We start from the raw sequence: 27,120 nt of genomic DNA, 5'->3' as shown, positions 1-27,120 counted from the left end.
AAGATGGCATAGAAAATTTTCTTTCTGTAGGAAGAAAATTCTGATGATCTGCTACAGGCACTTTTAATTTTTAGTTAGAACTGCAAAACGTCCATATGAAAATACTCAATGATGACCTATTGTTTTTATTCAAGTAGAAGTAACCGGTTTTAGACAACAATTTGTATAAACTGCATTCTTTAACCACTTGAAGCTATTTGTCTTTAAAAAAGGAACTTCTGAATAGGGAAACAATTCGAAGAAAGTTCTGATACATCCTTAAACAATGCAGTTTATATAATCATTGAGCAGATTTGGTTTTTTATAAGTAGCCTATCTGTTCTCTTTAAAGGCTCTCTACCATGTATCAGTTAAAGCTAACAACGGCAAACCTCATAGATGTGCTGAACAACTGGCCCAACATCTTCTTCAGTCTCAGGGTTCTCCTTATGCTCCCAGTTTGGAATTGGAAGAAAGATATGATCAGGACTTGAAACTCTAAACAATGACCAAAGAAAACCTACCATGAATACCAAACTGATATGGTCAGTTCATGTTCAAAAGTACCCTGTATTCAAATGAATCAAATCATTACCAATGAAAAATATACATATTTAAAAGAAAAAAAGCTCTATGTATCTGTGAACATCCACACATATCTGCACACAAACTACTAATTACTGAATCTAATGTAATAGGTGAATTGGCAAGTAAAGTTCAACACACTTATTTTGTGCCTGCTGTTGCCACATCCAGGTTTATTTCCAGAGGTTACCAAATAAATATTTGGGGCTTTGGAATACACCTAGGGCCTTATTTCTACAGAAGCTATAGCGCTAGTAAAACTACCATGAAACGTGGAGGGATACTTCCCGCAAGAAGCTACTGAGCCTCACGGTTGCTTTTAAAAAAGTAATTGCATTTTAAAGCAGTTTAAATCTCACAAGAATGAGTGTCTCAGTCATCATACTGACCCTCTTATCTCAACAGCAGCTAAGACAGCGAGGTCAACTCTGTAAGAAACAACTGGGCTTACTTTGTCAAAGAGATTAGAGCTGAAAAAGAAAAAAAATACACGTTTAGGCCTGAAGTAAGCATGATCATCATCAAAGACCTACAGAGGCAAATGCAGTGAAATGAAAAATGAACAAATTAAAAGCAACAAAGAAAGGAAAAAACTACTAAAATGATTTTCATTGGCATTTAATTCCAAAATGATCAAATTTTACTTCTTTTACTTTGGTTTTACAAGCTCAAAACTCAAATTATTCTTAGGATAGAAATATTGTTTTTTAAAATGGCATAATAAAAAATGAAAAACATATTTTCTATAAAGATGTTCATCACAGTTTTGATGAGAGAGTAGGAGGCTGGCTGAGGACAGAGCAAAAGCTGGTGCCTTACACCTCCCTCTCCACCTGCTCCCCTCCGTAATATGTGTAGCATTCCTCAGGCACCCCTGACTGCCATAAAACGATAAATAGTTAACTTGCAGAGATCACAGTCCGGCAAGGCGGGAGTCTCCCTTGGTTTGCAAATGTCCTTGAGATTTACAACAAAGAAGTTACCTTATCAATACCCCAATTTCCAAAGACCCATAACTCAGTTCCTCAAGCCCTAATGTCACCCTCCCCTCCATAAAAAAACGAAGGAGGCGGAGGTAGAAGGAAAAGTAAATAAAGTTACATTTCTTCTAAACCTAAATCTCATTAACAAGGACGCTTGATAGCAGGAATGTAACATTCCACCAGGAGACTCCTAATTGTCTTTATGTTAATGCCTCATTAGAGAGAAAGTGGCCTTGGCTTGATAGTAACCAGGCCTTCAACATCCTGATAGTCTTCTTGACCTCAATAGCCCTTCTGAACACCCCTTTGTCCTCACCTACCCAACTCCTGTGTATATAACCAGCCACTCCTCACAAGCCCGGGGCAGCAGCTCTTTCTGCCCACGGGTCCTGTCCCCGTGCTTTAATAAACCACCATTTTGCACCAAAGATGTCTCAAGAATTCTTTCTTGGTCATCGGCTCCGGACCTCAGCCCACCCAACCTCACCTAGATTCTAGAACTTCATCAGTTTGAAAAAAAAATTAGAGGCAGGGGTGCCTGGGTGCCTTAAGTATCCAACTCTCAGTTTCGGCTCAGGTCTTGATCTCACGGTCATGCGGTGGAGCCCGCGTTTGGCTCCATGCTCAGCACAGAGTCTGCTTGAGATTCTTCCTTTTTTTTTTTTTTTTTAAGATTTTATTTATTTATTTGACAGACAGAGATCACAAGTAAGCAGAGAGGCAGGCAGAGAGAGAGGAAGGGAAGCAGGCTCCCCGCTGAGCAGAGCCTGATATGGGACTCGATCCCAGGACTCTGGGATCATGACCTGAGCCAAAGGCAGAGGCTTTAACTCACTGAGCCACCCAGGTACCCCCTGCTTGAGATTCTTTCTCTCCCTTTGCCCTTCTGCCCGTTTGCTTGGTCTCTCTCTCTCAAAATCAATAAAATCTTAAAAAAAAAAAAAAAACTGGAGGCAACTTAAATGTCCACCAATAAAGAAAATGATTAAACATATAGAGACATGTTCAAGCAAAATTAGAATCTTATTCTGTAAAAGAAACTGATATAATATGATATATAACAAAACATTCACAGGGGTATCTATGAATAATTATTGTTTTCTATTTGTTTCTAGATTTTCCATATTTTTAGTATTTATGACATTAATATATTTATATAAAACAATGGATACTATTTTATTTTTAAAAATTATAATCAACCTTAAAAACATTATAAGTGAAATTTTAAAAATAAAATTAAAAAATAATAATAATAAAATTTCAGTAGACTGAAATTCAGTAGACTGAAATTTCAGTCTACTCTATTCCATAACATTCAGAATATATTACATAATATGTTTATGACAAGTAACATTTCCTCAGTAGTTATTACAAACTGAAAAAAGTTGTTTCCATACCTTTGGATCTGTAAATCGAATTTCACAGAAGTATCCATCTCTGATTGCTGGTGCACACTGAAACGAAGACCAGCTAGGAGCTGAAGAGGAAGGAAGAGATAGCACTGTATTAATTAAAACAATGTCTAATCAGTGAATTTAAATTCCAATGTCCAAATATAAAGAGTTGTTCCAAAATAGGGTTTTTCTGAGCTCATAATAAAACCAAAAACACTCTAACAGAGATAATTAAATCTGAACTTCTATTGAATCTCTTTTATTTAAGATACATGGGTCAATCATAAAGGAACCTACTTAACAATTATTAACATAATTTTATCTACTCATAATAATACCTAATATTAACTTTATAAAAAATGCAAAAGGGAGTATCTGTTGATTCAGTGACAGTACAGCAATTCTGCACACTGATTTGGTGACAGGAAATTAACAACTGAACTTGTGTTAATGGAGCAGAAAGGAAGAATGAACAGATTTTATTAAAAAGCGGGAGAACCTGGCTTACACTAGGCTTGAGAGGTAGGGTTAGAGCCAGAACTTCTCTATGCCTATCACAACTCCACTAATAATAATCATCCTAATTCCTGCAGGCAAACATTGTTCTTAAAGAAAATAACTGGGACGCCTGAGCGGCTCAGTTGTTAAGAGTCTGCCTTCCGCTCAAGTCATGATCCCTCTCCCACTCCCTTTGCTTGTATTCCCTCTCTCACTGTCTCTGTCAAATAAATAAATAAATAAAATCTTCTTTAAAAAAAGAACTGAGCTAACAGGGTAAGAGAAAGCAGGCTTCTTGGGGATTATTTATGATACACAAAAATGGAACTTCTGGGGGGACTTCATCAAACCACCTCTCACTTTATAAAGCCTGGACCAGGCCACTTGAAATAACTTGAAATTATCTACACTGGATGCAGGGCTCGGTTTCAAGACCCTGAGATCATGACATGAGCTGAAACCAATAGTCAGACACTTAACTGACTGAGCCACCCAGGCACCACCACAAGGTTGATTATTTATATTCACTATGCTGTGCATTATATCTCTAAGGATTATCTACTATTAGCTGCCAAGTCTGTACCTTTAAATAATCATCTAACAGGAAAGATAAACAGATCTTCAGATTACCAAAGTCTTTGTACTATAATTAAATCTTATAGAAAAAGTAGCAAGAAAAAAGTATACTCCCATTTTTCCTTGATACTAAGAGTTCTCCAGCTATACGTTTGTTCACTTTTTAGAGCATTTCAGAAGCAGACCCATTGAGTGCATTTTCTCAAACTCTTGGGCTCCCTTCTCCACCTCAAGGGGAGCCTGATCCAACTAAGATGCTCTTTGATTCTATTTGGGACGATGATAAAGTTTCAAATTCATGAGATAATTCTATCACAATAATGAGAGTCTTGGTATCTGTCAGAATGGCTTTAAGGATTCATTAAATCATTTGGTAAAAATATCAGAGTTAACAATTTTAGTCCTTAGTTTAACCCATGTTCTCAATCCATTTAGTAAAATGAAGGCAGTGTAAACACTGCTTATTGAATACAGTGTAATAGCGCAATCCATTATTGTATTTTCTCAGTTATAATCAAACTCTGATAATCGTTACATTCTAAATTAAAACCAATTTACAGAGACATTCTGAAATATTTATAAAAAAAATTTCTGTGGAAAAACCCACAGAAAAATATGCTTTTTTCTTTAAAAGAAAAAAATCCATTTAGTTAAAATATCTTACTTGAGTTCCAGCCTTCATTGGGTTTCCAAGATCACATACCACCTGGCGGGTTTGGTTTTCTGTCTTAAATGCACAGGAAAGTCTTGCTAAGGCCTTTGACAGCCAAAAAAAAGGGGGGGAATTGAAAGGAAAATAAATTAATGACCCCCAAAAAACACACTATAAAATTCCTAGACAACATCATGCAGTTGCATAGTTAAGTTTCTTATTTTAAAAATATATCCATCCATTTGACCAAATGGGCGTGGGTATGGGAGAAGCCAGAATTGTGTACAACTAACTGCCACATATGAATGTAAAGGTATTTCTACAAGATCCCTAGAGGATTTAGATACATAACCTTATTACCCCTAACAAATTATTTGATGGACAGGCTAAGACACTTTATCTATCTGACCTTGTTTCAGGCACTTAGCTAGCAATTCTAAAAACGTCCCATCAATGCATTATGCAAAGTATTAGGCTTGAAAGGAATTATATAAGACAGGTACTCTACTGCCTGGCAATTTAACCTTAAGTAGAATGGCTAAGCTTGTACTACACTAAAAAGGGGAGTAACTCATTAATGTTAATGAGATCTATGGGTGCGTTTCAATTTTTAAACAGGCAGTGTGCTTACTTCACTATTGCGGACAACCCCGATGAAATCAGCCTGCGGGGGTATGGAAACGATGAGCTCAGCTTCATAGGCACCTTCTCCTTGATTCTGAGCCTTAACAATCAATGTCAGAGGATTGTCGTCCCCAATATAAATCTTCCTTTGATCACTACAAGTTAATACAAATCTAGACAATGAAAAAAAAACTGCACGGGGAGAGCATAGTTATTCAAAGAAACAAAAGAAATATATAGCACTGACATGTTCTACAGTGTCTCAAGATATTTTAAGCCTATTTCATGGCTCAAAAGAAAACTGGAAATAGCACACTGGATGCAAATCCAATACTTCTTTCAGGAAAAAAAGAATTAATGCCACTAATATATCACTACCAGTCATACCTATTGAAGTAATTTTATATCTCTTTGTAGGTACTTATTAATTCCCTGAATTTTTTTCTAAAAGCTGAATTAATGACTGTCACAATTATCAAAATATTCTTTAAAATTTATATACCATAAAATACTAAACAGATTCCTGTAGTTAACAGGGTATCTACAACGAAATATATCTTTAAGAGATATTACTTTGTAACACTGCTCATCCTGTACAGAAATAGATTTGTCAACCTAGGCAAGTAGCGAAAACAGTGCTTATTTTTTCAAAGTTCAATACTGATAGTTTTACTACTACAGAAAATCATGAATTATCCTCCTTTATAACTAGTTCACATTAAAATACACTATTGCTTTCAACAGAAAAGTGTGTTCTTCCATTTAAATTTCTTGTTATACTGTTAACTGTTTGGAGCAAAACTTACCTATCTACAGAAACTTCCAATTTGGGTTTGCAGACATTGTCTTCACCACAGTCAAGCAGAATATGGGCCTAGAAAAAAGCATTTTATTGTTTCTGTATGAAAATATACCAAGGTAGGACAAATATGCAGTGTAAATCAATATAAATCAATGTACATGTAGGCATGCGTGAATATACATAAACACACATATATTTATATATACTCATCAACCTGTTTGCATACCTGAATGTAAAAAATATCATGGCTGCTTTTTTTAAAAGATGTATTTATTTTAGGGACAGAGAGAGAGACAGAGAAAGAATCCTCAAGCAGACTTCCCACTGAGCGCAGAGCCCAATACAGAGCTCGAGCCCAGGACCCTGAGATCATGACTTAGCTGAAATCAAGAGTCGGATGCTCAAACGACAGCTGCCCAGGAGCCCCATGGCTGCTTATTTTTAAATAGGTCAGTGTTAGCTAGTCAAGAACGAAAGAGAAGAAAAACACTCACAGCATATAATACAATTAGCTGGAACATTTTAGTTCTATCTCAAATTAAGTTGTTATGATTCTGGAATGAAGTGCTATACAGAAGAGAAAGTACAGTCAAGAAATGAAGATTTAAAAAAAAAAAAGAAGAAGAAAAGAAATGAGGATTCAGCATGAACCTGCTGCTGCTAGCTAAGTTGCATGATCTTGGGAAAAGCAAATTTCCCTTTCAGAATTTCTTGTTGCAGACTATGCCTCTGTCAACATCATGGAAATATGGCTGCAGAGTGTAAAAGAATAAGGAGCTATGGGCACATGGAAGCAATTCTGATGGACACACCAAAAGGAACGGAAACTGGACAAAATGAGTCCAGCATATTCATGGCCATTTGGAAGGAGATGAAGGAAAAGGGACTAGAAGCACTGAAATTAACTAATCCAGGACGGGTGAAATAAACAAAAAAAACCTGGATTTTCTCCCTTTAGATCTGGAGGCTAGAGCAGTATGGAAAATCCAAAAGAAAGAAATAGTGGGAAGTAGCAGAAGAGGCTGGGCAGAATATGAAACGAAGGAATCTAAAAATTTTTAAAAGAAGAAAGAAGAAAAAGAAGAAGAAGCCATTCCTCATCTATTGTTAATATTCAAAAAGCTTCAAGCCCAGGCACAGACAAAAAGAAGAGAGAAAATGATTTAAAGGGGGAAAATAATGAAAAGATTCCTCTTCTAAGTCACAAGGGATATGCAGAAGAGAATACAATTACATGACACAGATCTTAACTGTCAATTTAACTGGAATGAAACAAAATACATGAATTAATTAAATGACAGAGATGTAAGAGGTTGCATATGTGTACACATATACTATTTTTTACAATTAAAATGTAAAGCTAAGAAAACATAGATATGAAATTTGTTTATCAAAAACAGTAAAATAGTATGTAAACAGACTGGCACTTTGTTTTCCTTGAACTATTTTACTATTTAATGTGTATGAAACATGACCCCACTTTCTCCACATAATAACTAAACTCTGAGAGGCTTCAAATATCTCTGACCCGAAAATTCAGATTCTTTCCTCTGACTTCTTTGACTAGAAACCCAACATTTTAAAAGCAATCCCCTATGGTATTTAAAAAGATGAAGTTTAAGACTTTAAAAAAATTAAAGTATAAAATTAGCGACAAGTGGCGATAGTACAGTACCTGTCGACTAACGTTGGCGGGAGTGAACTGGTTAAGAATGGGTTGCAAGCCTGTCGCATCAGCAGCTGTTCTGTAATCCAACCGGTACTCCATAAAAACGGTAATTGGAGTGAGTTTGTCTCTAAATTCGGATTCATCCTAGAAACAGAAAAGCTCCTAATTAATGATAATACCAATCTATGACATCCAACTATCTAGAGAAATTTCTAAGTGTAAACACAAAGCCAGCCATATTCAACGCTGATCCAATTCTACCAGAATTCTGAAAAACTACACTTATGTAAGAATAAGAGTACCCAAAAAGATTATTCAGTGAGAATCCTTAGTTTTTGTTTATAATAGAATACTTGATTCATACAAAAATATTTAAGGCGTGTTAAAAAAAACAGGTGCTCCACAACCAAAATAACTAGAATATTACCAATAATGCTTAAGGTACCCAAGAGTTCCCTTATCGTTTCTTCTCAGAGGTTACCACCATCCTACATTTTAAGTACATCATTTTCGTTTTCAGTTTTTCACTATATTGTATTTGTCCTTAAAAAAGGTATTTTTCAGTTTGCTTTTCCTTTTTTCCAGGTTATTTCAAACAGAGGTCATATGTATTCTTTTGTGATTTGCTTTCTCTTCAAGACCCTTGTTCAGATTCACCCATGCAGTTGGAAATAGCTGAAGCTAGTTTTCACTATTGAGTAGTATCTCATCAAATATTAAACCCATAATATAATTACTCATTTTCCTGTCAAAGGTTATTTGAATTGTTTTGGGCTTTTTGTTTTTGCTATTACAAAAACAAAAACTAAAAAACCAATTCTACATAGTGGCAAGTAGATTTTTGACTCTAGAAAATCCTACCATATTATTTTCATAAGTCTTCACAACTTACACTGCCATCAGCGGTGTAAGAATTCCATTAATTCACATCATGACCAACAAACAAGTATTGGCAGACTTTGTTTGAATGTAAGATGATGGTATTTGTTCATATAAATTTTTTCTTGTTCTACATTTTTAAAATTTATATTAATTAACAAAGAGTATATTATTAGTCTCAAAGGTAGAGTTTGGTGATTAATCAGTCTTCTATAATACCCAGTGCTCATTACTTCACATCCCCTTCTTAATGTCTACCACCCAGTTACCTTCCCCCATCAGAAAACCTATGATTAAAGCTCTCTTATGGTTTGTCTCCCTCTCTGATTTCATCTTATTTTTCCCTCCCTTCTCCTATGATCCTCTGTTTTGTTTCTTAAATTCTGCATATCAGTGAGATCATATGGTAATTGTCTTTCTCCGACTGACTTATTTCACTTAGCATACCATTTAGATCCATCCATGTCATTGCAAATGGCAAGATTTCAATTTTTTTTTTTTTTTTTAGATTTTATTTATTTGACAGAGAGAGATCACAAGTAGGCAGAGAGGCAGGCAGAGAGAGAGAGGAGGAAGCAGGCTCCCCGCTGAGCAGAGAGCCCGATGCGGGACTCGATCCCAGGACCCTGAGATCATGACCTGAGCCGAAAGCAGCGGCTTAACCCACTGAGCCACCCAGGCGCCCAAGATTTCAATTTTTGATGCCTGAGTAGCATTCTGATATATATATACCACATCTTTATCCATGCATCTGTCAATTGGCAATGGGGCTCTTTCCACAGTTTACTATTGAGAACACTGCTGCTATAAAACACTGCAGTGCAGGTGCCCCTTCAGATCACTACATTTGGATCCTTGGGGTAGATACCTACTAGTGCTATTGCTGGGTCACAGGATAGCTCAATTTTCAACTTTTTAAGGAACGTCCACTCTGTTTTCCAGAGTGGCTGCACCAGCTTGCATTCCCACCAACAGTATAAGAGGGTTCCCTTTTCTCCACATCCTCACCAACATCTGTAATTTCCTGACTTGTTCATTTTAGCCATTCTGACCTGTGTGAGGTGGTATCTAACTGTGGGTTTTTATTTCCCTGATGCTGACTGACGTGGAGCACTTTTTTGTGTGTTGGTTGGCCATATGGATGTCTTCTTTACAGAAGTGTCTGTTTATGTCTTCTACCCATTTATGTTCTGTTCTTTGTGTGCTGAGTTTGACTAAGTTCTTTATAGATCCTGGACACTAGCCCTTTATCTGATAAGACATTTGCAAATATCTACACCCATTCAGAGGGCTATCTTTTGGCTTTGTCAACTGTTTCCTTTGCTGTGCAAAAGCTTTTTATCTTAATGAAGTCCCAATAGCTGATTTTTGCCTTTGTTTCCCTTGCCTTTGGACTCATATCTAGCAAGAAATTGCTGGACCAAGTTCACAGAGGATGCTGTCTGTGTTCTCCTCTAGGATTTTGATGGATTCCTGTCTCACATCGAGAATGTTCATCCATTTTAAGTCTATTTTTGTGTATGGTATAAGGAAGTGGTCCAGTTTCATTCCTCTGGCATATGGCTGTCCAATTTTCCCAACACCATTTGTTGAAGAGACTGTTTTTTTCCCACTGGTTGTTTTTTCATGCTTTGTCAAAGATCAGTTGACGATAGAGCTGAGTGTCCTTTTCTGGGTTCTCTATTCTGTTCCACTGATCTAGGTGTCCATTTTTGTGCCAGTATCATACTGTCTTAATGATTATACCTTTGTAATAGAGCTTAACTCCAGGATTATGATGCCACCAGCTTTGGTTTTCTTTTGTCAACAATTCCTTTGGCTATTCAGGGTCTTTTCTGGTTCCATACCAATTTAGGATTATTTATTCCAGCTCTGTGAAAAAAGTTGATGGTATTTTGATAGCAATTTCATTGAATGTATAGATTGCTTTAGGTAGCATAGACGTTTTAACAATATATGTTCTCCTACTCCATGAGCATGGAATGGTTTTCCATTTCTTTGTGTCTTCCTCAATTTCTCTCATGAGTGTTCTATATTCTTCTGAGTACAGATCCTTTGCCTCTTTGGGTAGGTTTATTTCCAGGTATTTTAAAGTTTCTGGTCCATCTGTAAATGGGATCGACTCCTTAAATTCTCTTTCTTCTGGCTCATAGTTAGTATATAGAAATGCAACTGATTTCTGTGCACTGATTTTATATCCTGCCATTTTGTTGAATTCCTGAATGAGTTCTAGCAATTTTAGGGTGGAGTCTTTTGAGTTTCCCACACAGAGTATCATGTCATCTGCGAAGACTGTGAGTTTGACTTCTCTGCCACTGAATGCCTTTTATGTCTTTTTATTGTCTGATTGTTGAGGCTAGGACTTCTAGTACTGTGTTGATCAACAGTGGTGAAAGTGGACATCCCTGCCATGTTCCTGACCTTAGGGGAAAAGCTGTCAGTTTTTCTCCACTGAGAATGATATTCTCTGTGTGCTTTTTGTATATGGCTTTTATGATATTGACATATGTTCCTTCTATCCCTACACTGTGAAGAGTTTTGATCAGCTGTATCTATTAAGAAGATCATATGGTTCTTGTCCTTTCTTATATTTCTTATATTTGTGTGATGTATCACATTGACTGATTTGTGGATGCAGCCCAGCAATAAATCCCACTTGGTCATGGTGAATAATCCTTTTAATGTACTGCTGGATCCTACTGGCTAGTATCTTGGTGAGAATTTTTCATCAGGGATATTGGTCTATAATTCTCCTTTTTGCTGTGGTCTGGTTTAAGGAACAAGGTAATGCTGGCCTCACAGAGTCTGGAAGTTTTCCTTCCATTGCTATTTTCTGAAACAGCCTCAGAAGAATATTAATTCCTCTTTAAATGTTTGGTAGAATTCCCTTAGGAAGTCATGTGGTCCTGGACTCTTGTTAGAGGAAATTTTGATTACTACTTCAATTTCCTTCCTGACTATGCATCTGTTCAGGTTTTCTATTTCTTCCTGCTTCAGTTTTGGTAGTTTATATATTTCTGGAAATCCATCCATGTCTTCCAGATTGCCTAATTTGTTGGCATATGGTTGCTTATGATATGTTCTTACAATTGTTTTATTTCTTTGGTGTTGGTTGTCATCTCTCCTTCTTCATTCATGATTTTATTTGGGTCATTTATCTTTTCATTTTGGTAAGTATGGCCAGGGGACTATCAATCTCACTTATTCTTTCAAAGAATCAGCTCCTAGTTTTGTTGATCTGTTCTACTACTCTTTGGTTTCTAATTTTTAATTCACTGATTTTTTTTTTTTTCTCTAGCCTTTATTAATTCTCTTCTACTGGGTTTAGGCTTAATGTGCTGCTCTTTCTCCAGCTCCTTTAGGTGTAAGTTTAGGTTGTATGTTTGAGACCTTTCTTGTTTCTTGAGAAAGGCTTGTATTTCTATATACTTGCCTCTTAGGACTGCTTTTGCGGCATCCCAAAGATTTTGAACTGCTGTGTTTCATTTTGAACAGTTGTGCTTTCATTTTCATTTCTTTCCATTTTTTTTTAATAATTCCATAATTTTTAAAATTCTTTAATTTCCTGGTTGACCCATTCATTTTTAATAGGATGCTCTTTGGCCTCTATGTATTTGCGTTCTTTCCAAATTCCCTGTTGTGAATGAGTTCAAGTTTCAAAGCACTGTGGTTTGAAAATACACAGGGAATGACCCCAATCTTTTGGTACCAGTTGTGACCCATATTCTGGAGAATGTTCTACGTGCAATCAAGGAGAATGTGTATTCTGTTGCTTTAGGATGGAATGCTCTGAATATATCTGTGAAGTCCACGTGGTCCAGTGTGCCATTCAAAGCCTCTGTTTCCTTGTTGATTTTCTGCTTAGATGATTTGTCCACTGCAGTGAGTGGGGTATTAAAGTCCTCTACTATTACTGTAATAGTATCAAAGTATTTCTTTAGTTTTGGTATTAATTAGTTTATATAATTGGCTGCTCTCATGTTAGGGGCATCAATATTTATAATTTTTAGATCTTCTTGTTGGACAGACCCTTTAATTATAATATAATGGTTTTTCCTCATCTCTTATTATAATCTTGGTTTAAAATCTAATTTGTCTGATATAAGGATTGCTACCCTAGCCTTCTCTTGATGTCCATTAGCATAATAAATGCTCTCCATCCCCTCACTATCATTCTGGAGGTGCTTTGGGTCTAAAATGCATCTCCTGCAGACAGCATGGGTCTTGCTTATTTATCCAATCTGATACCCTGTGTCTTTTGAATGGGGCATTTATTTAGCCCATCTACATTCAGAGTAACTACTGACAGATACAAATTTAGTCCCACTGTATTCCCTGTACAGTCACTGTTTCTGGTCTATGTTACTTTGGACTCTCTCTTCACTTAGAGATCCCCTTTAATATTTCTTGCAGGTGTGGTTTAGTGATCACAAATTCTTTTAACTGCTATTTGTCCTGGAAGCCTTTTCTCTCTCCTCCTATTTTGAATGACATCCTGGCTGGATAAAGTATTATTGGCTGTATCTTTTTCTCATTTAGGACCCTGAATATATCATGCCAGTCCTTTCTAGCCTGCCAGGTCTCTATGGATAGGTTGGTTGCCAATCTAATGTTTCTACCATTGTAGGTTAAGGTAAAGGTTGTCCTGAACTGCTTTCAGGATTTTTTCTCTTTGTCTCTGAGATTTTTAAGCTTCACTATTATATGTTAAGATGTTGATCTACTTTTATTGATTTTTGGGTGACTCTCTGTGCCTTCTGGACTTGAATGCATTTCCTTCCCCAGATTAGACAGGTTCTCAGCTAGAATTTGCTCCCAAATACCTTCTGCCCCTCTCTATCCCTCTTCTTCCGGGATCCCAATTATTCTAATATTGTTTCACTTTATGGTATTACTTACCTCTCAAATTGTCTCATTATCCAATAATTGTTTATCTCTTTTTCTCACTTCTTTACTCTCTATCCATTTTGTCTTCTATGTCACTAAGTCTCTCTTCTGCCTCATTTATCCTAGTATTTAGAGCCTCCAAGTTTTATTGCATCTCAGTAGCCTTTTTATTTCAACTTGATTACATTTTTAGTTATATTATTTCTCCATAAAGGTATTCTCTAGTATTTTCTATGCTTTTTTCAAGCCCAGCTAATATCTTTATAATTGGTATTCTGAACTCTAGGTCCAACATCTTACTTATATCCACACTGATTAGGTCTCTGGCAGTCAGTACTCTCTCGTTCTCTTTTCTTGAGGTGGGTTTTCCTTCTTGTCATTCTGTCCAGAGAAGAATGGATGAACAGAAGAACAATATACTAAAATGGCAACAACAATCCCAGAGAAAAATACACTATATAAGAAGAGACCCAAAAACTGGAAAAAATAAAAATAAAAAAATTGATAAAGAGAAAATATAAACAGGTGAACAGAACACAGCAAAACACTGGATCCTATATGTATTTTGGTCTGTTTGTTAGAAAACTAGATCCCAAAACTGTGAAGACAGAAAAACTTGTATATATACAAAAGTAATAGTGTAAATGAAAATGAAAATGAAAATGAAATGTAAATAAAAATGAAAATTAAAAAAGACTTAAAAATTAAAATCTTGTCATTTGCAATGACATAGATGGAACTAGAGGGTGTTATGTTAAGCAAAATAAGTCAATCAGAGAAAGAAAATTATATGATCTCACTGATAAGAGGAATTTGAGAAACAAGACAGATGATCATAGAAGGGAGTGAAAAATGAAACAAGATGAAACCAGAGACAGAGACAAATCATAAGAGACTTAATCTCAGGAAACAATCTGAGAGTTGCTAGAAGGGAGGTGGGTGGGAGGGATGAGATGGCTGTGTGATGGACACTGGGGAAGGTATGTGGTATGGCGAGTACTCTAAATTGTGTAAGACTGCTGAATCACAGACCTTACCTGTGAAACAAATAACATATTGTATGTTTAAAAAAAAAAGTTGATAAAGTAAGAAACTGGTTGAAAAGGAAAGAGGAAAAAAAACTGAAATGGAAAGACTACATCATGAGAAAAAAAACATGAATTCTATATACTCTTTTCCTCTAGCACTGGAGTTTTGCAGTTCTATGTGATGTGCTTAAACTTGATCTTAGCTGGATGTTTTGCTAATCTTTTGGGGAGGGACCTGTAACTCTGATTCTCAAGGTGTCTTTGCCTGGGACAGAACTGCACTGCCCTTGCCAGGGGACCAGGCTAAGTAAATGGCTCTAGGTTGCTCTAAGTGGCTTTAATTCCCTAAAGGTTTTCCACATCACTTTAGAGGATGAAAATGAAAGTGCAGCCTCCCAATCTCTGCCCCAGAGCTGAAAGCCTGTACTCCCAACTACTCAGTATGCCCTCTGGGAAAAGTAGGCAATCACTCCTATCTCCCTGGTCTCTGTCCACAGTCCAGCTTACCTAGCCTGTGACTGAGCATTTCTATCTCAGTGAGTGTTTGGAGTCTCCAAACCCTGCAGACTCCTGTGGCATCCACCTGCACCACTCCTCCCGCTCCTCCCAAAGGAGGGAGGTGGGTTTTGCTGGGGTTCTGGTGCTTGCTGGGCCCCTGCTCAGGGAGCGGTTGCCTAACCAGGTTGTGGTTCACAGTTTATGGTATCCCTATAACCCTACTTCTGGGCATGATGATTGCAGCCAGCTGCCCTCCTCTGACACCTGGGAAGTCTGCTGCACTCAGGCACCTGTGGTCTTCCTATGACTCCAGGAATTCAGAGGATTCCACCTAGGATGTCCCACCTAGGATTCCACCCTGCTTTGCCACCTGAGCTCCTTTAAGGTAGTGACGTCCCTCACTGGAGCAACTTTTAAAAGGTCTAATTTGGGACTCCAGGGCTGTGTCACTTACCGGTGCTGGTTTACAGAGGCTCCCCACCATCCCCACATGCATTTCATCTTCCCATATAGCGCCTTGGAATCACTTCTCTGCACTTCCTACTTTGCAGAAACTGATTGCTTTTCTACTTATAGAGTTGCAACTATTCTTTTGTTAGATCTCTGGCTGAGTTCACAGGTATTCAGAATGATTTGATAGCTAGCTAACTGAATTCCTGGGACCAGACAAAATTGAGGTCTCCTACTCTTCCACCATCTTGGAAAACTTCTACCTTGAAGCTTGTTCAATATTTAATCAAAAGCTTTTCCTATATTTAAGACATTCATGTTTTTCTTCAGTCTATTCATGTGTTAAGTTATATTTCTATATTTTTAAGCTAACCCACCCTAGAACAAATCAAAATAGGTCTACTTATTTTATCTTTTCTTAGAAATGGCTAGGATTTAGTTTGCTTATATTTAATTTCGTAATTTTATATCTATGTCTGTCTGAAACACTGGCATGAAATTCTTGCTGGGACTATCCTCCACAATGATACCTACATTCTGGATATCAATTATACTAACTTCACAGAATTAAGCTGGATGTACTTTCTATTCTTCTAGTCCTTCAAAGAGCTTAATATTGGAAGGTCTTGTTCTTCTTGGTTTGGTAGATATCACCTATAAAACCATTTGGGATTTGTGTTTCCTTTGTGTAAAGATTTTTAACTGTCAACTCAATATTTAAAATGATTTATAAGGTTAATGGATTATTCAGGTTTTCTATTTCTTCTTCTGGCAGTTGTGTTATGATTTTCTAAGAATATCCTTGTTTTGTCTAAGTTTTTCTATGTCTTAGCACAAGGTTATTATAATATTCTATTACTTAAACTCTTCTTTACCTGTAGCTATGTCCCTTTTTAATTCCTTATTCTGTGGAGTTAAATTTTTTTGGTTTTGTTTTCCCTCAATTTTTTCTTGATCAATATTTCATTTAAGTTAAAAAGAATTTAAGGCTATACATTTACTTTATTTTCTGCTTCTGTGACATCTCACACATTTTGATAAGCCGAATTTTCATTATGATTCATTTCTTTTCTTTTTTTAAGATTTTATTTATTTATTTGACAGAGAGAAAGAGATCACAAGTAGACCGAGAGACAGGCAGAGGCAGAGGGAGGAAGCAGGCCGCTGCTGAGCAGAGAGCCCAAAGCGGGACTCAATCCCAGGACCCTGAGATCATAACCTGAGCCGAAGGCAGAGCTTAACCCACTGAGCCACCCAAGCACCTCATTATGATTCATTTCTAAGTAAATTTCCATAACGATCTTTTTGATCCATAAGTTATTTAAAATCACAATTCCCAATTCCCATTTATCTTTTGTTATTGCTTTCTAAAAACTATACCATGATCAAACAGTGTATTTCTATGATTCCAACTTTTTGAAATTTGTTTAGACTTCCTTTGAGACCTATATATGGTCAATTTTTGTATTCTATATAGGTCTGTTAAATTGAGGTTGTTAATTATGTTGTCTTCCAAATCTTCACTGATGTTTTCATATTTTTTAAAAGTTTTATTCTTACTTTAAACGTTTTATAAAAATTCGTATTTTGCAACTGATAATTCCAATACCTCAAGCCTTTGCAGGTTTAAAATTTGTTTCATCTGGGGCAATTACTGCTCATTCTTACCCCAGCCACTCTGGCTCACATATTCACATACAACAGATCAAATTTTGCCAATGTAGTTTTTTAACTGAGTGCTTATTTTTTTGGACCCTGGAGATTTCTTTTATGTTTTGAGAATCTAGTGATTTTTAAGAAATATGTTTGTTATAATTTATTCAGCAGCATTACTGTAGAACAGTCATTTGGAATATCCAGTTTGCCAGCAGCAAAAATCCATTACTCAGGCTTGATACTTTAAAAAGCCAAATTTTCTCAAGTGTATTTTTCGGTGTTTCCTTTTTGATTTAATACCAAAAACTTTATACAAAGTGAAAATCATTTGGATTTAAAAAAATAGTAAAAAGTAAAAGATAATGAAGCAGAAAAGTAACTCTTACCCGCAGGTATGCTATTAGTTCCTCACACTGCATCTGTCCCCCCCTTGAAATGGTCATGTTCTTAGAGTGACCTGGCGACCGGTTATGGAGAAATAGAGCTCGTCGAATTGCTCCTTTTTGCTTGAGCTTATCCAAAAGAAGCTCCACCTGGAAGTCTATACAAACCAAAGGATTTATAACTAACATAATCTTTATGGACACATATCTGTCCTAGATACCTAGAGTTGTCATGTAAGCAGAGATATTTATTTCTTAAGAAGTAATTTCCCTGTAATTCACTAAAAATGTCATACAATGTAGTGAGACTACAACACATTAATTCTGAGCTAATATTTAAGAGTAATCAATCCAATGACCCCCAAAGTAATGCCATATATTAATCCAGATAACAGATAATGATAGTAGCAAAATAACTATCAGATGAAAAAGAAATTTTTTTCTTTTAATTTACACTAGCGGAAGAAGTTCAGAGCATGAAACATATGTGAACTGAGACTTCCACCATTAATGCGAGTAGCAGTAATTTCTTGCGGACTGCGATTAAGAAATATTTAGTAATATGTACTGGTACCATTTCTTTAGACACTATGATAAATACACAGTTTTCATCACCTGCTACTTCTAATGAAGCTGTCATATCAGATTGTCAGACAAATATGTACCTCACGAAGCAGGTAGCCAAAGTTGACTGGATCAAGAACAATCTTAAAATGAATGTACAACCAATAGTCTGAAGCACAGCTGTTATTAGGGTGACTTTCCGCTAAGATTTAGTTCTTCTTTAAAAAGTTTCTTCAAAGTGGAGAGCGCAGACCTCGAAAACCAACTTTCTAGGTTTCTCTAAATGTTGAACTTCAGGTCAAATTGGGTGAGAACACAGGTTACCTTGCTTCCAGTTCTGTTCCACCCACCCACCCACACTGTCTTCCTTGTGTTTCTCAAACACACTAACCATACTCCTATCTCAGGCCTCTTGAAACTGCCATTTTTCCTGTGCAAAATACTCCTCCAGACATCCCCTAGCTCCTTCATTTCCTTCAGGTCTCTACTGAAAAGCCATCTTCCAGAGATGCCTTGCCTTGCTCCTATATGTGAATTTTCATGCACAACCACATATCCCAAAGATTCATTCCTCTTTCCCTGCTTTATTGTTACTTCTCAGCACTGTCACTAACCTAATGACAAATCTTGGCAACAATCACTTAGTTCTCCTACCCTGCTTTCTGGACCACAAAAACCATTTTTTGGAAAGGAGAAGTCAGGTTAGGAGTTTGCCATGTGGGTTAAATTTTGTGGCCCACACTTCTTCTTCCACCATTTCTAAAGCACCCTTACTCTTGAGATTGCTGGTGGCTTCTCTAAGACATAAAATAGCAACTCTTCTGTACATCATCTATTTATAAACAATGATACCCATTTCCCCTAGAGTTCATTGATCTCTCGTTGGTAATTGTTTAACTCTCTTAAGTCCATATTTACCATTCAGTGGCTACTTTGTTCACAATGTCAATTAATAAATATGTATTCTATCTGAACTAACTTAAAAGTCAACAAGGTAATTATGATGCAATGTTAAGTGTCTTTAACCATAAAAAGTCAAACAAAGAACAACAATAACAGGTATTTGTGCTAATTATTAAAATATCTTAAAATATTTTCTGAGTGCTATAGATGTAGAATCATTATATAATTTTTCCGTAGAACACTTACTAAGTTTCGTGGGAAGTGCTCCTTTGCCATCTGCCTTTAAGCAGAACTTGACATTAAAACTGTAGAAAAATAAAAATACATACAAAATCCTATAATCCAGTTTAGACATTTTTGAATATCATCCCCAAACATCACATTTCTAATACACAGTTTATATATATATAGTAAAGCCTTTTATATTTTGCCTCATGTTTTAATATTATTCCCGAAACATGAAACTACACAGAATAACCTAACTCATGCTTCAGTAATTTAAGCACATTTACTTTCATGGTACCTTGATGGGAAAAAAAAGACAAAGAGAAAGAAATGAATCTCCTAACTTTCTCTCATATTTAGAGAACATACTGATAAACTCCAGTGAGGGAAATGACTGACCAGATTTAAAATAACATCTCACTTTCGAAAAAATCCTACCAAAGTTTCCTTTACTTAGAAAGCTCCTATAGAACAGTGCCTTTCACGATTTACTAATGGGTCATGAATAGGTTTATTAATGGGTCATGAAATTAGTTTAATAGGATGGGTTAGCCACCATCTTAAAAAAATAAATCAAATAAATAAAATTGAAGGGTAAGATTTCATGGAACTTTGTTTTAATTACATACCTGTCTTTGGTGGATTATGATACAAAATATATTTCATTCTATGTGCCATAATCAAAAACATATGAAAGCTACTGCTAGGTATATTCAAAGCCTTGGGATTATTTGCATAATTTAAAATTTATTATTAGCAACTTCACAGGGGCATGCAGGGTAAGTGAAAAGAAGAAAGACAGTAAAACTTAAAAAGCCAAAATCTGAAAACAACTTCACTGCTAATCAATGTAAATTAAGACAAAATGTTACCAAATATTTAATGCAATCCAATGAAAGAAATAAAATTTTGAAAAATGTTTTTAATGAGTATAATAATTCAAAAACAAAATCAGGAAAAATATTTTTTTCATTAGCTCTTCTGAAGTAAAATTTTTTCAGCTTCCAATCATTCTACCCTGCATTTGTCAGAAGTTCTCTGATTTTTCCTGTGTAACCAAGGAACATAAAGAACAGTGTCCTCCAAAGTAGGGTACTCATGGTAATTTTAGTAGTAAATGGGTCAAGATTTTTCTTAATTTAATACTTATTTTGACATGTATGAGAAAAGTACTGGGTTTTTCTATCTTATTTTCGAACATTTTTAAGTAAAACATGATCAATTTAAAGAAAAAATAAACTTTAGGGATGCCTGGGTGACTTAGTCAGTTAAGCGTCCAACCCTTGATCTCAGCTCAGGTCTTATCTCAGGGTCATGAGTATAAGCCCCACATTGGGCTCCACGCAGAGCATGGAGGTTACTTTAAAAAAAAAAAAAAAAAAAAAAGCTTAAAAAAATTATAAATACAGGTAGAATGAAAATATAGCAAAAATGATATAACGTAGCAAAAAACAAAAAAGCAAATAAAGGAGACTTGAGAAACACTGGGCTAGAGAAGAATTCAGACATTAAACTTACCAAAAAAATTAGTTTTCTTTAGAAACTAGTAAGGGAACAAGTAGAAGAACAAGTACATTATACTAGTAATATATTATTTATAATAAAGATTTAATATATATAATATTTTTCATACAACTATTTGCAGATATTACAGCTGGAAAAGATCTATCTTTTAAAAACTAAAATGTTCATGGGCCTGTTTAAAAGTATATATAAATCAGTTCTGCAATCTTACTAGCTTTTTCTCCTTTTTGAATATATTGATTGAGCATGCATCATTTATTTAAAATTAAGTTCATACTAGTTTGTATCATATTTCTAGAGCCTTCTATGTATCTCCTTTGAAAAAATTATTTCCATAATTCAATCTATGAAAAGAGAGTATACTCACAGAAACTGTTTAAGCAATATTTTAGCTTATTTTCAACTGTTTTCACAATGACTACATAAATAATCACCATAATAACTATTATGAAACTAACGCCCTTACCATGAAACTTTGAGATCTGTCCCAGGCAGTGGGCAGGTTTTATTATCTTGATTTAAAATGCTAGGGTATACTTCAAGGCCAGCATTTACAGTTATAACTGGTCTGGCCCTGGTTAAAAAAAAAAAAGAAAAAGAAAGTTATTTGAAATGTTAGACTGACGTAAGCATTTTAGGTTTATATTCACAGTATATATAAGCGCAACACTTATTAAAGCATTGTTTATAATAGCAAAAAGAATAAAACAACCTAAACACAGAACAATAAACTATTCCAGTTTGCCAGGGACAGTGCTGATTTTAGCACTGAAAGTCCCATGACCTGATAAATCCCTCAGTTCTCAGGCAAAGAGGAACAACTGGCCAACCTATCTGAACGGAGTCCACCACAGCAGAATGGTTAAAACGTCATGGGGCCATCTATCTAATGCAACGCAATATAGTAGAGGAAATGAGCGACATAAATCCATCTGTGTGGATATGAGATGATTTCTAAGATATATCCAAGATACAATTTTTATATGCGAGAGAGAAAAAAACCCAAGATGTACAAAAGATGCATGCAAACACACACACACAGACACATACCCACAATTTTTTAAGTAGGGTATATTTATAAACTAGTAACTGACATGAGATAAAGTATGTTTTTTTGTCTATACCCTTTCTGTACTATGTCAGCTTTTACTACATGCATTATTAATTCTTTGATAACAATTTTAAAACCTGAAATGATAAAATAAATAGTTTTCCAAAGTTCAGAGGCACAGACTTAAACCCTGCATAAAAATCGGGTAGGCTCATGTCAGAGTGCCAATCTCAATCATGATAAATCCTGGAATCTATATGAATACACAGGTGGTGCCAAGATAGCCAACATAAATTCCCTTACATAGAATTAATGTTCATTATCCTGGCATACATAAACACATCCCATGAAAGTGTAAACACCTTAATCTACTTGGGATGCCACATGGTAGCCTAAAGCAAGGAGAACTGATTAAATATAGAGAATATCTGGGAACATGGATGAAGCTGAGAAATACAGGTTATATGGATTTATAGGTATTGCTCTAATAATAAAAATACTGATTTGGGGAGTCATTACATACTGCCCTTGTGGTCACAGAATGCTGTAGCATAAACATCAAGTTAATTTCTTGCCTCTTCAGAAGAAAATGTAAGCTCATATAAATTTTAAAGAGATTTAAAATGCAGGAGAATATTCTTTAATACAATTTAAAGAATAAAGAGGGAAAAATCTGAATGCTTTCCTAAATTAAAAAACCTACACCTTTCTCTACACTTCGGGATTTCCTTATATAAATGCTACCTGCCTGCAGCAATACAACTAAAAAGAACAAACAAATTTTATCATTACTTGAAGAAAATTAAACTGAAATTCAAACACTGGACTTAACTATAAAATTGTCAAATAATTGAGATTATTCCTATATTACAGGATATGGAAACATGCTCACCTGTATAATACAGCTCTATCTACACCAAAAGCTCCTACAATTAAGTCTTAAAAGAGAGTAGAAAAACATGTAAATAACAATATTTTTTTTATTCACATACCGTTCTATAAAACTTTCAGTGCATACAATAAAGATTTACACATAGTTCCAAAACTATTCTTCATTAAGTGGTTGTCAGATAATATCTAAAAGGCGAACACATATCAAAACTCTAAATAGGATATCAAATGGAAACACTCATCCTAAAACTAATCTTTCATCTGGGTAGATGGATACCTATAAAATAAGGAAATGCATATCACCCAAATACATATACCTCTCAGAGGAAAAAGTTTTATATGTGCCTGTAGATTTTACAATTTCACTATAAGATTCATTATAAATATAAATTTCATTATAAATTTTTTCACTGTTTAAAAACAAAACCAAAAAAGCATACTACATATATGTAGAATACTTAGAATAGTAGCAGATAGCATTCGAATTAACAAGAATAAAATGCATTAATTTCTAAATGCAGCTAGTAACAACAGGTTCACGATTACAAAAAAATGAAGTAAGAGCCCTATCTCATAGTATATCCAATGTAAACCTGGGGAAACCCTTTCTAAGCAAAAAAAAAAAATACATGAAAAACCATAAAAATCGGTAGATTGGATCACATAAAAATGAAGAACTTTTTTATGCACAAAACCCAAATATGGCAAACTAAAAAATAAATATATGTTAAGGAGTTAGAATCTTCAATATTGAAGGCACTGCCACAAATTAAAAAAAAAAAGGAAAAAAAAGAAAAAAACATCATCTCAATAAAAACAAAGCAAAAAAAGTAAAAAGAAATTCATGAAAGCAAATATATACAAAATAAATTAAAATGTTTACCCTCCCTAAAAATTAAAAATGATAAAGTAGAACAAAGTAACATTTTCCAACTATCATACAGTTTAAAGTTATTTTTAAAAAAACAACAGATGACCCTCAGTGTAGGCACAAATATGGGGAAATGATCACTCACTCTGGTGAGCGCTTAAAAAAGTTGTAAAACCTTCCTTTGGAAGGAGTAGGGTTGTAATTTGACAATATGTTTCAACAGACTTTTTTAAAAGTGCCTATCTTTTGCAACGTGGGAGGCTTGGGGGGTAGGAAAAGAATAAATGAAACAAGATGGGATTGGGAGGGAGACAAATCATAAGAGACTCTTAATCTCACAAAACAAACAAGGGTTGCTGGGGAGAGGGTGGTCGGGAGAGGGTGGTGGGGTTGTGGACATTGGGGAGGGTATGTGCTATGGTGAGTGCTGTGAAGTGTGTAAACCTGGTGATTCACAGACCTGTACCCCTGGGGCTAATAATACATTACATGTTTACAAAAAAAAATTAAAAATTAAAAAAGTGCCTATTTGACACAGCAATTCTAGAATTTTGTCCTAAGGAAGTAATGCCCTGGAATTACATACATGGAAGGATATAAAAGCCCAAACATAAAGTTAAATAAGATATGATGCTGACATCTGACAGAATGGGAAACATCAAATTCATGTTTAGAAGAATAATTAATAATACAGCGAAACATTCCTGATTTTAAGTGAATAAAATAGGCTATTAACAGTACCTAAGGCATACTTCCATTTTGTTAAAAAACTGTATGAATGCACTGGAAAAAATGACTGAAAGATATGCTTTGCTGTATTTTCTAGAAGTTCTACAATAAATATATTGCATTAATAACCAAAAAATCTCCTGAAATAACACTGAGGTAAAAATCAACTTCCTATCCTACTTCTAAAAGCATGTCGACACACCTGTATATTGGGCTCATAGGAACTGTTTCAACAATAAAGGTAATCAATTTTTCTGCATTATTATTTCATTTAAAGAATGGATCCAGTATGATCCAGATCCATTATAATATTCCAAAGTATGTAAGAGCTAGAAAAAGGCCTTCTTTCCTGCTCAGGTGCAAACCAACAGGCAAATCACTTTTTTCAGTCTCTTTTCTCATCCATAAAATGGTATAATACAAAGATGAGCTAGTTTATATTCCTCACCAGCCTTCCTGGGAAAATTAAATGAGATAATGTATTTTTTTTTTAATCAATGATTAGTCAAGTCATAAAAAATGCTAGACCATTAAAAACAAACAAACAAAAAAGACATTTAAAAGGTCAGAATGAACATTCAGCTTTTGTTTCTAGCTTCTACCAACATTTTTCCCTGACATTTCATTACAGACTTCAGGACAACATCAAAAGGTGAAACTTAGAGTATGTGTTTTATTGGAAGCTCCCAGGACGTAGAGCTGTCTTTGCTTCATTCCCCCTTCAGTGATGAGAACAGTGCCTTCAGTCTAGCAGGGGTACGAAAAATAATTGAAGTATGTAATGGAAAGGACTCATAATATAAATCAAGAGAGCAGTAACTAAAACTATTTCTATTAGGACTGAAAAACCTAAGAAACTATGTATTTCTAGGAAAGCACCTGGGTATCCATTTCTGTCTATATCCGTGGCTCCTTTCATGGAATAGCCAAAGCTTGGTGGCATGCTCCGGGCAGCCCACTTCCCTTCAAGGATTTGAGATGGTGCCGCATTCAAGCCTGTTAATCTTCCATTGAAAATATAAACGATTCCTTTTTTGTCTTCACCCCCATATGGTGCAGCAATTGCAATATCTGTAGGACAAAAAAGAGGGGAGGGGGGATTTGGAGAGAAGGAAGAAGAAGGGGAAAAAAAGGAAAGAAGATGGACAGGAGGGCAAGGACAGAGAGAAGTCTCAGTACTTATTATTTACATGGTGAAGATCTTAATACAGATAGCTTCTGCTTTCCAAACATACCATCACTTGCTTTTAGGAAGACCTACAGTAGTACCTGTTTTGCGCTAATTGAAAGAAATCTGAAGAGGATTCGCTTTTACAAAGAAAAGCCAAAATAGCCTTCAGCGTTTGTTTTGCAGTGAAACCTTCTGGAGGCTGTGCTCGCCCTGAGCTCCAACAGTGGCACCCCTAAGCTCTTGCCTGGGAAATTACATCCAGCATCTCAGCATCAAACCACTACTGCACGGAACTATGTGAACATCTGTACTTTATCTCAACTTTTTTTTGCATCCATTAGCAAGATGTGTCCTAAGGTATCACAAAAGCCCGAGAGAAGTTACTTTTTGGGTCTGGGAAATTTTCTGGGTCTGGACAAGTTTTCATATATTAATGATAGTTGCTTCTTTACACCACTTCTGTTTATTAAAGTTTTTTAAAGATTTTTATTTATGTATTTGAGAGAGAGAGAGAGAAGAGAGAGAGAACACACATGAACAAGGCAGAGGAACAGAGAAAGGTGAAGCAGACCCGCTGAGAAGGGAGTCATAATCGAGCACTCAATCCCATAACCCTGGGATCATAACATGAGCTAAAGACAGACACCTAACCAACTGAGCCACCCAGGTGCCCTCTGCTTATAAAAGTTCTCTACACTTCTGGACAGCGGGGAGAAACCTATATTCACGCAACCCATGTATCACAATAAATACAGATTCAAAGTTCTATAGCATATTATTTATTCAAAAGCAACAACATAATTTAAGGAGATTCAAGCAAAACTTTGTGGAAATGACACTAACTGAGAGTCAGATATTCTGGGTCTGACCTTGGATAAATCACTTAACTTTTCTGGACCTTAAAATACCTCACCCTTAAAATGGAAAGAAGGGGACATGTCAAAATGTTCATCTAAGGTTCATTCCAGCTCTCAAAATTCTACTTAATTAAGATGTACATGGTTTTTGTTTCTCAAAGCAGAAGCAGTCTAGCTTGGAAACTTGGAAGTTATGATTTCATCTCAATCTTATATCAACTTGTATTAAGATAACACAAATTACAAGCTTGAAATTTACTAAAAACAAAAGAAACCAAATGGTGACTATGACTAGGTCACTATGACTATTTCTAACTCTGAGATGTATTATAAATATGTCCACTCCCCTGTTTCTGCTGGTACTATCCTAGACAAGCCATTCCTATCCTTTCCCTGGACCCCTAAAGCAACCTACTGGCTCCCACTTCTGTTCTTGACCCTAAAATCCACTCTCCTCAAAGCTCCCAAAGGTTAGCATCATGTCACCTTCCTTCTGAAAATCCTTCAATTATTTCCCAAAGCATTTAAACACTACCTGATCTGTCTATTCGTTCTATCACTGCTCCCCACCTTCCCACGCCCTAGCTCTATCCCTCCCTCACCCTTCCTATCAATCCTGGCATTTTCCTCTGTTCCTAAACACACCAAGCTAGTTCCCATCTTCGGATTTATACTTGCTGCTCCCTCTGCCTTAACAGCTCTTGCTCCAAGGCTTTTCAAGCTTTGTTCCTTTTGTTTATCCAAATCACAGATGAACTGTCAACTTATCAGAAAGGTTTTTTCCCTGACAA

The 27,120-nt window shown here is 35.6% G+C and overlaps 1 protein-coding gene across 1 annotated transcript in view; it reads right to left on the bottom strand.

The window, feature by feature from the left end:
- The window catches only part of ITGAV (integrin subunit alpha V), a 102,819-nt gene that overhangs the window by 8,188 nt on the left and 67,511 nt on the right, over window positions 1–27,120 (bottom strand). Inside the window, exons 13-24 of the mRNA XM_044242501.1 lie at window positions 25,181–25,372; window positions 22,703–22,748; window positions 21,226–21,333; window positions 19,257–19,315; window positions 17,547–17,701; window positions 7,769–7,906; window positions 6,098–6,165; window positions 5,299–5,446; window positions 4,680–4,772; window positions 2,945–3,024; window positions 954–1,034; window positions 372–477 (exon numbers count right to left, since the gene is read on the bottom strand). Of these exons, the coding sequence (XP_044098436.1) occupies window positions 372–477; window positions 954–1,034; window positions 2,945–3,024; window positions 4,680–4,772; window positions 5,299–5,446; window positions 6,098–6,165; window positions 7,769–7,906; window positions 17,547–17,701; window positions 19,257–19,315; window positions 21,226–21,333; window positions 22,703–22,748; window positions 25,181–25,372 (1,274 nt within the window). The remainder of the gene's footprint in view (window positions 1–371; window positions 478–953; window positions 1,035–2,944; window positions 3,025–4,679; window positions 4,773–5,298; window positions 5,447–6,097; window positions 6,166–7,768; window positions 7,907–17,546; window positions 17,702–19,256; window positions 19,316–21,225; window positions 21,334–22,702; window positions 22,749–25,180; window positions 25,373–27,120) is intronic.

This window comes from Neovison vison, chromosome 3 (assembly GCF_020171115.1).
Source record: "Neovison vison isolate M4711 chromosome 3, ASM_NN_V1, whole genome shotgun sequence".
Classification (NCBI taxonomy): Eukaryota; Metazoa; Chordata; class Mammalia; order Carnivora; family Mustelidae; genus Neogale; species Neogale vison.
Note: the sequence above shows the minus strand (reverse complement) of the source record. Positions and strands in the feature narration are given on the sequence as shown.